Below are 12688 nucleotides of genomic sequence, written 5' to 3' on the forward strand. Positions count from 1 at the left end.
CGTTTTCCTATATAGCCCGTGATTGAGGCAGTGAATACCAAAATGTATTCAAAGTCAGTTGAAAAGTTGAATACATCAAGTTAGTGTTTTAGCCTGTCAGAGAGGTAATGCCAAACCTGGTTGTCCGGGCAGGCCGTTTTTTCCCTTTATCCCTTTTGATCCAGTAAGGCCAGGTGGACCTGGCACTGATGGGCCGGGGATACCAGGATCACCAGGGACGCCAGGGCGACCAAACCCTGGCAAACCTGGGTTCCCCTTCTCACCGGGGGAGCTATTAGGTCCTGGGAGAGGGGAGAGACAGAACAAAAAAGAGGTAGAGAGCAAAACAAAATGCAGGTAAGGGGATAGTGAAAAAGACTTTATTCCCTATAGCAAGAAACTGTCTAAATGTGTTTGACAGTGTTGACATTTCATCCTCTGATAACTTTCACATTCTGCATTCACTGTCCCTCTGGAGTTGAAAGTTACATTTACATGACAATATACACTGACCTGGATGTCCTGGATAACCATCTGGTCCTGGTTCTCCCCTAGGTCCAAGTAAACCTTTACATGAATCCTTATTACCAGGTGGTCCTGGAGGCCCTACAGAACCTTTATTTCCTGCATAACATAGAATAAAGCAGTAAATAGATGAAGTTATGTTTGTATGAATATGTCTGCATGAATGCACACACGTATGTGTGTCTGAACTATACATCTTATGTATTTCTGTCTGTCTGCACTAAAGGGTTTTTATATATTATATATTTGATTTATGAGTACTGTACCCTTTTCTCCTGGAAAACCAGGATTGCCAATTAGTCCTGGGTTCCCAGGTAGGCCAGGGATCCCAGGATCTCCTAAAGGACCCTGATCTCCATCTTCTCCAGGAGACCCTGGGGGTCCTGGGGGACCAGGGTGTCCAGGGCCACTATCACCCTAATGATCACAAATATACAGCATATTACTTATTTTCATAATTGTTCATATTCACACATTTCAATGTGCTTGCAGTATGACATTGTTCTAGTGCAGTGCTAGTTCTCTATCATGACTTTTCACTTGACAGTAAAACACAGAGAGACCTATTTTCACGATATAAGCACATGTCGGGAAGGGCCTGGCGCAGGTGCGTTTAGGGCATGTTCGAATCCATCTGCTGAAAAGTCCTTAACATTCAACACTCAACTTTTATGATATTCTATACAGACCTTATGGTAGCATGAAGTGCTTTGAGGCACAAAGGTGAAATTGATCACTTGAATGACCTGGAAAACTCTTACTTCCTTAACAACAAAGGTACAACCAATAAAGTAATCACAATTTGTTGTAACAATTTCACTTCACTGCTTGTCCTCTTAAACAAAACAGATTTCTCCATAGCAGATGTCCCATTAGGTCACACTTACCGCTGTCATGTCCGTATGATAAATATGAAGCAACAGCCAGCAGCTTAGCACAAAAAGCTTTTTTCCCAAATGGCGATTTATCTCTTGCCGTCTATCTCCTACCCGAACGGAAACCAACTTGGTCTCACAGAATTCCGTACCAGGTTGACGGAAACACTTTAAGATAGATACAATTTCAGGGTACCTTTAATATAACTTAAAGTGGCCATATTATGCTCATTTTCAGGTTCATGATTGTAATTTGACATTGTATCAGAATAGGTTTACATGGTTTCATTTTCAAAAAACACCATATTTTTGTTGTACTGCATATTGCTGCAGTCCCTCCTTTCACCCTGTGTCAGGTCTCTGTTTTAGCTACAGAGAGAGAGACCTCTCAACTTCTGTAACATTTTTGTTGTCAGTCGCACACAGTAGCTAGGTAACAGATAGTTGAGATAATGAGATAGTTACATGAGCTAGCTAGCTGTTTCTCCAACTTCGGCCAGTATAAGGCAGGATTAGCAGGGAGACTTCTTCTAAATGAGGGCGCACTTCCAACTTTGCGTGGAATACTGGGGACAGGGACATGTAAGTAGTTCTATACAATTTATTTTGTAGATTAGGGTGAATTTGTGTGTGTGTTGTAGCAGTGTTTTGCCATTGACAACGAGCTAGCATGCTAGTGCTAGCCCCTAGGCCCCTCGTTTCGGCTAGTGACGTAGAAAGCCCTGCAGATTTTGAACAGCTCACCCGGAGACTGAAGTCAGGACACATCAGAAACCCGTATCTCACTCAAAACAGCATGGATGGGTTTTTTTTCAAAGTTTGTATGTGTGTGGAAGCACCAGAGACACAAAATAACACCCCAAATCCCACAAAAAGTGTTTTTTTTTCATAATATGGGCACTTTAATATTTCCTGTTTTTCATCTGCATCTGTATTACGCAATGGAAACCCTGGAATCGGGAGTTAATAAAACTACCCTTCACTTTGCTTTCACATAATAGCCAATGAAGTACTACAATACTAAAATACTCTCTGACCTTTTGTCCTGCAGGACCAGGAAGACCTTGTGAACCTGGCCGACCAGGCAAGCCCCTAACTGAAAGGCCTAGGACACCTGGCTGCCCCTTGTCACCTGAACAACACACACACACACACACACACACACACACACACACACACACACACACACACACACACACACACACACACACAGATGAATGATACATTGATTACATATTCTTACCTTAAGGAGGTATCTGAAAACTCCCAAAGTAACTTAACTGTATTACTGGTAATCCACCTTCTGGCTTTTTTTTTCTTCTTTTAGCTTGAGCTCAATAACACATAGAATACCTTTCTGTCCTGGGATCCCCGGCCTTCCAGGAAGTGACACCTCACCGCTTTCGCCTTTCTGTCCTCGAAAACCAGTTATTCCTGGGGTACCCGGTGCTCCGTCATTACCTGGATGTTTGTTTGTAAGTATGAGAGACTGTTTCATCATCTATTGTATGGTAACATAACAACCATCCAGCCATTAATCATTCCATCAGTCATAGAGCCATGCTAACCTGGGTGTCCAGGTGAACCAGGCAGACCTTTAAATCCAGGTGGTCCAGGACGTCCTTTGGTGAGGACGTGGCTTGGTTCGCCTTTCTGGCCTACCAATGACGGAGTAAGACAACAAAGGACATACAATGGCTGTCAGAGTTTTTTTTTTATCTATTTACTTGTGTTTTTATGTATAAATGTCTGTCAAATTGTATATTGTTTATTGTGTTTCTTTACCTGGAATTCCAGGCGGCCCTGGCAGGCCAGGTACCCCAACATCTCCCTGTCTCCCTGGCAATCCAGTAGGCCCATATCCCACTGGCCCAGGGTAGCCAGCTGGTCCCGGTCTGCCTGAAGGCCCGGGTGCACCTGGGAAACCACGGTCCCCCTCTTCCCCAGGGAAAGGATACTAGAGAGAAGATGGACAACTTATTCCAAATGACAACATCTCTTGGATAGGCTCTTGCCCACGGCTAAGAATTTAAGAAGGTTGAAAAATAAACACAGGACACCATGTCTGTCAAAAACTTCTCACCGAATCCCCGGGAGGCCCTTGATTGCCTTTGCGACCTGGTAGCCCAGGAAGCCCAGGGAGGGCATCTGCACCGGGCCTGCCAGGCTGTCCCGGATCACCTTTCTCTCCCTTTATCCCAGGAATGTTGTGGGAATATGATTCTCCTTTTTGTCCTGGAGGCCCTGGAAATCCCATTTCACCACTAGGACCCTTCAGAGAAGAACTGTTGTTTACAAGTGTAAAAAAAAAAAAACTAAAAAAAAATTACTTTTTAAATGATGCTTTCTTACTTGTCTTCCAGGTAAGCCACTAGGTCCTCTGAAGCCTGGATCACCTTTAGCACCGGGTCCCTGATTATATCCTGAGCGATCGAAAGACGGAGAATGTCTATTCCAGTTTCAAACACTTTATACTCTCCAGTATTACCAGTCAAACGTCAAAATGCATTTGAATGTAAAAGAAGGACGGATTTGGAAAAATCTGTGTGTTTTCATGGTTTTACCAGGAATGCCAGGTGGGCCACGGTGACCCGGAGGTCCTGGGGATCCTAATCCGATACACTCATAACATGGCTCCCCCTTCTCTCCTGAACGAAGAATAACCATGGGAATATTTTTAGTAAGTCACATCTATATTACACAATATTAATGTTTTCTCTTCTCTCTCCAATCCATTACAGGGCTGCATTACAGTAACTGCTATGTAGCTCAACCGCACATAATAGCCTACCAGCGTAGCTTGTTTAGAGGGATGAATGGGAACAAGCAGGTCAGAGGAAATGTCAAACCAATTTGACATTTTTTTACAGTAATTGTGACAATTAATAAAAATAAAAAAAAGTTTTTCACCTTTCATTCCATACATCCCATCATATCCCGTAGGTCCAGGTGCACCCCTCGTTCCCTTCCTTCCTGGGAGACCTTTGGTAGTCCTGTTAGCTACAAGCAATACCAACAACAGTCCATCAGTCTACTAGTTAGGGTTTCCCTGATTTGCCTAATTTATAAAAAAAAAAAAGGATTTTCTTCTCATCATTGGTGCATTTTTGTTGGTCCTTGAGAAATCAAAACAATAAACTCATGACCGGCTGGTCAATAATGTGCCTACCGTACACCTAACTGCAGCAGTTGGAATTTGAATCCAACCTCAAACACTTTTCACCATGTAGTCTCTGATCACATTTTTTCCCATTACATAAAGCTAATGTTTGTGTTGTTTACTGTGAAAAGAACCGCAGAAATTGTATCTTTAGATGTCCAACAATCATATAAACTCTTATCTAATAAGCTTACTGTGACACTGTGAAAGCCAGAATAGAAGATTTCTAAAAATGACAAACATACAGTACTATCACCTATGCAACAAGTTTGTTGAGTTTATCAAGATATTTGAAATAATTACCGGTATTACTGAAAGTGGAAGCATTACCAGCAGTAGTAGTATCAGTTGTAGCAGAAGTAATGGTAGTGGTAAGAGTTTAGATTACTGTAAACAACTTTTTCAGAAGGAAGCTATTTATACATACTTCTGTCTTCAGGAGGTCCACGTGGGCCTTGATCTCCGGGAGGCCCTTGATCACCATCATCCCCATCTAGACCTGGGGGTCCCCAAAAAGTACCCCCAGGCTCCCCATTGTCCCCTTTGATGCCTGGAAAGCCATTGGGACCACGTGGGCCAGGCACATAAATCCCAGATGAATGCCCTGTGTAATGTAAGTCAGAGATTGTAAGCATTATATTTAGGAAAACCAAAAGTTATACATATTTATACTGTACCTTTTACATAAATACAGTACAGAGGTATAGATAGATAGATAGATAGATAGATAGATAGATAGATAGATAGATAGGTAGGTAGATTGGTAGATAGATAGATAGATAGATAGATAGATAGATAGATAGATAGATAGATAGATAGATCCACCTGGAGGTCCATCAGGTCCAGGAAATCCATCAACACCTGGGGAAAGAATAGTAACTTGTGTTATTTCTGTATAGGCAAGTCTGCTGAAAGCAAATATTGGTTTATAGAGTTCTAACCACCAGCAGTAGAATAGTCGGTCATCTCATTATGTCTCAATCTGGTAATTACACAGCATTATGTTCATCTACCTCGATGCCCAGGGAGCCCAGGTGAGCCTAGGTAACCAGGATCTCCGCGGTATCCTTTGAGAGGCTCAGTCACAGGCCCAAATATCTGTAGACAAAACCACAGTGGTGGAATCACGGTGGAACAACAAGAACAGCTGGATTGACTTATGCTGTACAACACACTTTTACTCACTAATAATTATCATAACATTGAAGAAAACACTTGGAAACTGGCTTCAAATACCACAAAATTCAGGAGTATTTGGAAGAAAATGATAAGAATAAACTCACATCTCCAGGTGGACCAGGGGGACCCCTATCTCCCTTTTCACCCTAAAAATTAAAGCAAATCAAAGGATAAGACAAAGCATATCAACCCACTAAAAGACTGGATATTGATGTGTTGGCACTAACAGATCACTGACCGTCCATCCTGGTGTTCCTGGATATCCTGGATCACCGCTGACGCCAGGTCTTCCCTAAAGAAAATTATATTGTATTCAAAAGCCACACACATGATATCATGAAGACTCTGCACACTACATGCACATTCATAGCATTGTAGAGCAGTACCCTTAATACTTGTCCAGGATCACCATCCTTCCCTGGCTTTCCCTGTAAGGACAATTAAGGACAACATTGAAGGACTGGCAGGTTATGCTTTCTATAAAAAAAAAATAGTTCATGAAGGGCCTCAGGCATCCTTAATTCATTTCATTATTAAAACTGTTTGGTTGGCATTACGTGGCAGTGATCATGAAAGCATTCAACAGTTGGGATTTCATTTCATATGGCTAGATAGGATTAGCAGAAGCCTCTTCGTCAGAAGCAGTGTCTCAATTCAGGTGCCCCAAGCTAAAAAAATAAAGAAAATGTTAAAACTAAAACAGTTTTAAGTCTGCAGCTGAGATGTCCCTGTTGTCTTCAAGTTAAATGAAAAACAGAATAATTTGTAGCTATATCTGGCAATCCACATGGCACACATAATTTTAGGTCAGGTTCAGATTGAAAAATCTCACTTATGTTGGGTGAATTTGATGCATTAATTCCTAAAGGAATATCTGATACATTCAGATCCAATTAAGTCAGATTGACCGCAGCTATGCACCATGTTGGCTCCTTTAGGACCGCTCTAAGAGTCCTCTTTCTCTTCTGTTCTGTTCTTTCCTTTTCCTTTGTGGCGAATCACATTGAGTTTACAGTAATGCTGCATTACTGCCCTCTGCTGATCATCTTTTTTCTTGAGCTATTCCCAAGGTGTTACTGGGTGGCCTTTCAATGCAAAGTTAAGTGGTGAAACATCTGTGTTTGCAGGGAGAAAGATGTGGTGCAACAGCCTAATAACAGCAAATTTCAATTTTTTAACACCACTAAATTACAATAAGAAAATGAGGCTTAAAGGTGGGGAAAAGTGGAATCAATGGCATGTTGTATCTTACTTCTGTACCCTCCAGTCCTCTTTCTCCCTTTGCTCCTTTGGTGTAATAGCCATTACCAGGGTCTCCCTGAGAACAGATTGAAATAGGGACAGGAATCGGATGGATAAATTAACACTAACAAGACAGAACAAATGTCTGTGAGGATCTTTGGAGATCTAAAAAAATTAAAAAAGGCATTCATTTTAAAATGTGTAAAGTATATACTTACTGGTGCACCCATGCAGCCCTTTTCTCCTACATCTCCTCTGTTTCCCTTTTCACCCTGAATAAGACATATATCTTAGGTTATGGTTCATTAGTTGCAATGACAGCAGTTGCCTGTCAGTCTGTCTGTCAAACATTTTGGTCCTGAAAAGACCCAAGAAATTTAATCTAGCCAATTTGCCATAACATTTCGCTGTGGACATTCCTAGTCCCTTGAGGATGAAACCTAATATTTCCTCTAGTGTCACCATCAGGCCATCTACACAAGAGTTATCAAACTCTAATGAATAAGTGACAATGTAATTTACTGACACATCATAAGCTTTTTCTCTTATGCCACATGTCGATCTGTTCCTTTTCTCCCTTTTATTTCTTTCATTTACGTTTAAGTGAAATGAGCACTTTCATCCGGCCACTATTAGAACCATGGCTAAATGGAGGTTAAGTTCAAATGCCTCCTGGTCAAACCTTCCCAGCTAAATTTGGAAACTGTTCAAGCTTGGGAAGTGTGACACCACTGTGCTTAAAAACAGGACATTATACCATTGTTAATACAGGAAACCCCACTCTGTGGAGTTTATAATTGCTAGAGTGATTGTCACCTCAGTCTGTTACTGTACCTTTACCAGGAGACTCCCAATGAACTCATTGATCCGACCTGGTGGCCCCGGTGGCCCTCCTGGTCCTGTTCTCCCCTACATCAAACATATTGAGATCATCCTAAAACATAACTAAGACATATTGTTTACAGATATTATTATGGTCATGTCACAGAAATGGTGAAATGTTGTGCTATTAATGCTCTCCTTTTTAATGAAAAGTAACCTTATTAATCAGGCTGTTCTCATGAACCATCCATACTTTGGAAAGTAATGCACTGTAATTTGTATGTAATACATGTATTTATTGCTGTATGCACCATATTAACCGCTGATGTATAAGACCAGGAAGCACCATGTAGGGAGGTGGTCAGGGTGGATGGTTTTGGTGCCTAAAGTTAACTGACATTGCTGCATGATGGTAACTTTTGTGGGCTAAACTCAACTGCATTGGCCTCTGAAACGAGTTGCACCTTGCGGTAACCCGTACCCGGCACACAGTAATCTTTTCTCGGCTAAATGTAACTAAAGACCGGTTGTCACGTGACCAGCCGGCTGTCGCCTATTTCGTAGGATATCATATGAATTGTTGAGCATAACATTTCATACAATATCATTTATAAAATGTACTAATATACTGTAACAGTGTATTGAAAAAAAAGAAATTACCTTTGGTCCACGAGGTCCTGTACCGCCTATGCCTTCTTGACCCTGTAGGATGTGAAAGCAATTGTAACTTGTTTATATAAATAACCTGGGATCCCGGTCTTTCTCACAAACTCATGTTTCTCCCAGTGTGGCTGTGGTCAGATTCCCACGTTCACCATCCTTGTTGCTGCCAACTCCCACCAATGGGTAAGACTGCCCTCTTCTAATACACTGAATCCTATCATCACTGTCAAAAAGTGAGTTTCACAGGAAACCAGGAGACCGTATCACATGTAGTTCACACTACATTCCAAAATACTGCCCTATCAAGGAACAAGCACTGTGGCCAAACAGTAGTAATCACCACAGCAACAGCTAAATATTTCCATTTTTTGAGGTATTGTGAACACTGCCAACTATGATAATTGAAGAACCAGGCCAAAACAAAAACCCTGCAGCTGTGGTTTTTCTCTGAGCCACTGAGACAACCAGTTAACACTCATTTTCACAGGTATACACACACATACACACACACATCCAAAGTATTCATCCATACTTATTAGCATCACCTTAGATCCTGCAGCCCCAGCACGGCCAGGAAACCCCTGTTCATAAAGAATGCAGACAATTATATTAAATAACTTTTCCAGAGTGCTATATTATGTACTCTGTGCAATGCAAATTAAAATCTTTACTCACGCCTGAGCCCCATGGTCCAGGGTCCCCTGGTCGTCCCTGCTCTCCAGGAATACCTGGATATCCCTAAAAAAACAAGGAAAGGTTCATCTTAATATAAGTACTGTACAACTACAAATACTGCACAAACAGAACTCTATTATTATTAACACAATCTAAATATTTACCGGCTCTCCGTCCCTCCCAGGTGACCCCGGGGGCCCTGGTGATGAATCCACTGATACCAAAGATTCACCCTGTCAAATAGAGAAAGTAAGTTTATCTAACATGTACTGAATCTAGTGTTATAGTTACAGTCATGTAGTAATACTTCATTGTTGTGTACTCTAACGGTAGCTCACAATTGGGTTCTGCAGGCTTCATCACTCATCTTTACGTATCTGTGCACTTTATGTATCTGTGCTCAGATTTAGAAAGAGGAGTTGTCTCTATGAAACAACTGCATAAACCTTACTTTTCGTTCACCAATTTAGCAACTAGTGCTCACTGTTAGGGTTACAATTTAACAAACCATTTCCAATAGTCTTTGCCTTCTTAAAGTTTTAGTGCATAACTTTTTTGATATAAATGAACGTCTGTTACATTCAAACCATTGCCAAATTTGTTGCTACAAAGCTAATTAAGACTATCAGCTCCAGGCTCCTGGGTAGCTCACCTGGTAGAGCAGGCGCCCATATATATAGAGGTTTACTTCTCAACGCAGTAGTTCAACTCCGCCCTGGCGCCCTTTGCTGCATGTCATTCCCCCCTCTCTTTCTCTCTCTCCCCTTTCATGTCTTCAGCTGTCCTATATAAATGCAGGCCTAAAATGCCCAAAAAATAATCTTAAAAAAAGACTATCAGCTCAACACAAATCTCTCTGAATTTGTCAGTATGGCTATATTCAGAAAGTGGTGTCGCCCTGCAACTTTCAGCGCAGAAACCCAAGTGATGATAATGACCTCTTCTGAAGAGGCCATCATGTCTTTTAATCCTCCGTGTCCTCCTTGGCTACTAGCAACTGCGTGGAGGAGGGGTGGGGGCTGTTCCCGATCACAGAAGGCTTGTATCATGTGGCCTCGCAGACAGTTTTGTTGTCATTACTTAGAATTCCTCATGGGGGCGGTAGAAACTACACACTATAGCTTTAAGGGTTTAACAGGCTTAAAAGGGCCAAGCAAGTTATCTACAGCCATGAAAATACAGCACTAGAAGTGTAAGTAGTGACAAGTGGACTCTCACACAGTAATATCTCACACTCATAAGTACAAATAATGAGCTTAATAGAGATCCAAGCATGTTGCCAGTGAATATTTCAATCCTGATTCTCTACTATGAGAACATGCACTTACATATATGTTTGCCACATGGTCTCCATGAGGGGATTTTACCCTCTAAATGTCACAGAAAGTGCCCCTCGGGTCTATCATAATAAACCAGATGAATCTAGTTTCTTTAGACTAAACATGTGGAGTAGTGTTTGCATGTGTATATAGTGTGTGCAGGTTAGAGAGATGGCTCATGCACGTTGTATTCTTTATTTTCCAAGGAGCAGGGGTGGTTGCCCTGTCAAAGCAAACTCCATCCACCATGTTAGACCACAGCAGTATCACCACTACTGGAAGAACTCTAATAGATGGCAAGCTGTGGAGCCGTTGCTACCATGTGGTCATATGACTCTGTCATAGTCAGGAAGTGGAAGAATGCAGTCTTTTGACACCCTGAGTTTAACAAGTTTTTGGCACCATCACATGAAATGTCCATGGATGGATAGGTACTATCTTTTGATAATTAGTTTTTTTTAAAGATTATTTTAGACAGGACAGCTGATGACAGGAAACTGGAAGAGAGGGGGAATGACATGCAACAAAGGGTCGCAGGTCGGAATCAAACCCGTGGCCGCTGCGGCAAGGGTTGAGCCTCTGTACATGGGTCGCACGCTCAACCAGATGAGCTACCCAAGTCTGATAGTTACTTTATTAATTCCAGCAGGGAATTGTACCATTAAAGCAGCTTAGCAAAAAACAGACAAAGATCATGTGCAAAAAATATACAATACTTATCAATATACAATAATACAACACAATATTCTATAGAAATAGAGGAAACAGAAAAGAAGGATTTTTACTGTAGATATGTATGTGTAATGATGTGATGGACATAGTAGTGCAAAATGAAATACAACATATACTGTAAAATTATACTGCAGTCATGAATCATAATGCTCACACGAAAACTTGCTTTCTGGTGCAGTAGGTCTAAGGTATACTCTTGTAACTCTGAATGAAAGCAAAGCGTTTTTGTCCTAAAAATTAGATTTGAGAATGAACGCATTTCTTGTTGCAAATAAAATTGGAAGGATGGACTTGATAGAGAAATAACAACAAAGAAACACTTTAAACAAGTTTGTGGTCTCACATGGACTAGGTACAAAATGAGCTCTGGGAGCTTAGGGAGGCAGAGAGGGGGTTTTCATGGTGCATCAGGATCCTGCTAATAAACTTTTCGAAAAGGCAGTAATTGCTGAGCAATTCTGCAGTTTCAGCTTTTCTGGACACAAAAAGTACTAAACAAGTGAAGGTGGGTGGCACAGCGTTCATTTTATTACCTTAGGTCCAGGCCGGCCAGGTGGACCCTGTAGAGTAAAGACAGAGCTGAAGCAAATTTCGAACAGTAAACGTATTCCTTGATGGTTAATTTTAAGGACAGCACTAAATAATAAAAGACTAAAAGTGCAACAATTAAAAACACTATCTAATTACAACATAAATAACTTACTGCAAGTCCATCAAGGCCTTGGGCCCCGGGAATACCAGGAGGTCCATCTTCTCCCTAAAAGTATGCAAAGACAAGTTCAGGTTTGTCTGAGAATAGAACAAGCGTGATTGAAAAGCTCTCTACTTAAAGCACCATTGTGCGAGCATCTAACAAATTATCTAAAACTATTATATGAAAGACATGCTACTATACCACTGTTAATATGTAATATTTTCTTACATCCGTTCCATTGCAGCCTGGTGCCCCTGGGGGTCCTGGAGGCCCTTGTATACCTGGGACACCCTGTAAGAGAATATCATCAGAAGTTAGAAAAGTAACAGGCATCTATAAACATACGCAGGAACACAATACATACTTACACAATATATACATTTAGGATGGAGGATGAACAGAGTGACGGATGTATAAGAAACTAAGATACCTCACCGGTAAACCATGAGACCCAGCAAATCCTTGTTTGCCTTCATGTCCCTGTAATGACAGTAACAAAACCAGCATACTTTCTTTTAAAAGCACACAGGAGCTACAGAGTGAATACCTGGTCTACCACAGTGTTTGCATTTTGTCTATACACATACATACTGTATTATACACAAGTCATTTCAAACATAACTCAATTTTCACTCACTGACACATCAAATAAACAATGATATTACCGGATCGCCTTTTGGCCCCATAGGTCCATCAGGCCCAGTGTTGCCCTGTCAAAGACAGCGTATAATTAAGAAAAAATTATATATATAATTTTTTCTTACATTGAAATGGAGTCATGGTAAACATTCATCATCACATTTAATAACATATATGTCAGGAG

The 12688-nt window shown here is 41.1% G+C and overlaps 1 protein-coding gene across 1 annotated transcript in view; it reads right to left on the reverse strand.

Moving 5' to 3' along the window:
* LOC114564811 (collagen alpha-5(IV) chain) overlaps positions 1-12688 on the reverse strand; it is a 29362-nt gene that overhangs the window by 10551 nt on the left and 6123 nt on the right. Inside the window, exons 4-32 of the mRNA XM_028592394.1 lie at positions 12531-12575; positions 12301-12345; positions 12094-12156; positions 11875-11928; positions 11705-11731; positions 9285-9353; positions 9121-9183; positions 8991-9026; positions 8443-8484; positions 7795-7869; positions 7179-7232; positions 6971-7036; positions 6105-6146; positions 5957-6010; positions 5823-5864; positions 5553-5637; positions 5365-5400; positions 4967-5143; positions 4290-4379; positions 3944-4027; positions 3732-3802; positions 3463-3651; positions 3165-3336; positions 2948-3037; positions 2733-2840; positions 2417-2511; positions 771-921; positions 493-603; positions 117-281 (exon numbers count right to left, since the gene is read on the reverse strand). Coding sequence (XP_028448195.1) covers positions 117-281; positions 493-603; positions 771-921; positions 2417-2511; positions 2733-2840; positions 2948-3037; positions 3165-3336; positions 3463-3651; positions 3732-3802; positions 3944-4027; positions 4290-4379; positions 4967-5143; positions 5365-5400; positions 5553-5637; positions 5823-5864; positions 5957-6010; positions 6105-6146; positions 6971-7036; positions 7179-7232; positions 7795-7869; positions 8443-8484; positions 8991-9026; positions 9121-9183; positions 9285-9353; positions 11705-11731; positions 11875-11928; positions 12094-12156; positions 12301-12345; positions 12531-12575 — 2401 coding nt within the window. The remainder of the gene's footprint in view (positions 1-116; positions 282-492; positions 604-770; positions 922-2416; positions 2512-2732; positions 2841-2947; positions 3038-3164; positions 3337-3462; positions 3652-3731; positions 3803-3943; positions 4028-4289; positions 4380-4966; positions 5144-5364; positions 5401-5552; positions 5638-5822; positions 5865-5956; positions 6011-6104; positions 6147-6970; positions 7037-7178; positions 7233-7794; positions 7870-8442; positions 8485-8990; positions 9027-9120; positions 9184-9284; positions 9354-11704; positions 11732-11874; positions 11929-12093; positions 12157-12300; positions 12346-12530; positions 12576-12688) is intronic.

The sequence above is a fragment of the Perca flavescens genome, chromosome 12, assembly GCF_004354835.1.
Source record: "Perca flavescens isolate YP-PL-M2 chromosome 12, PFLA_1.0, whole genome shotgun sequence".
NCBI lineage: Eukaryota > Metazoa > Chordata > Actinopteri > Perciformes > Percidae > Perca > Perca flavescens.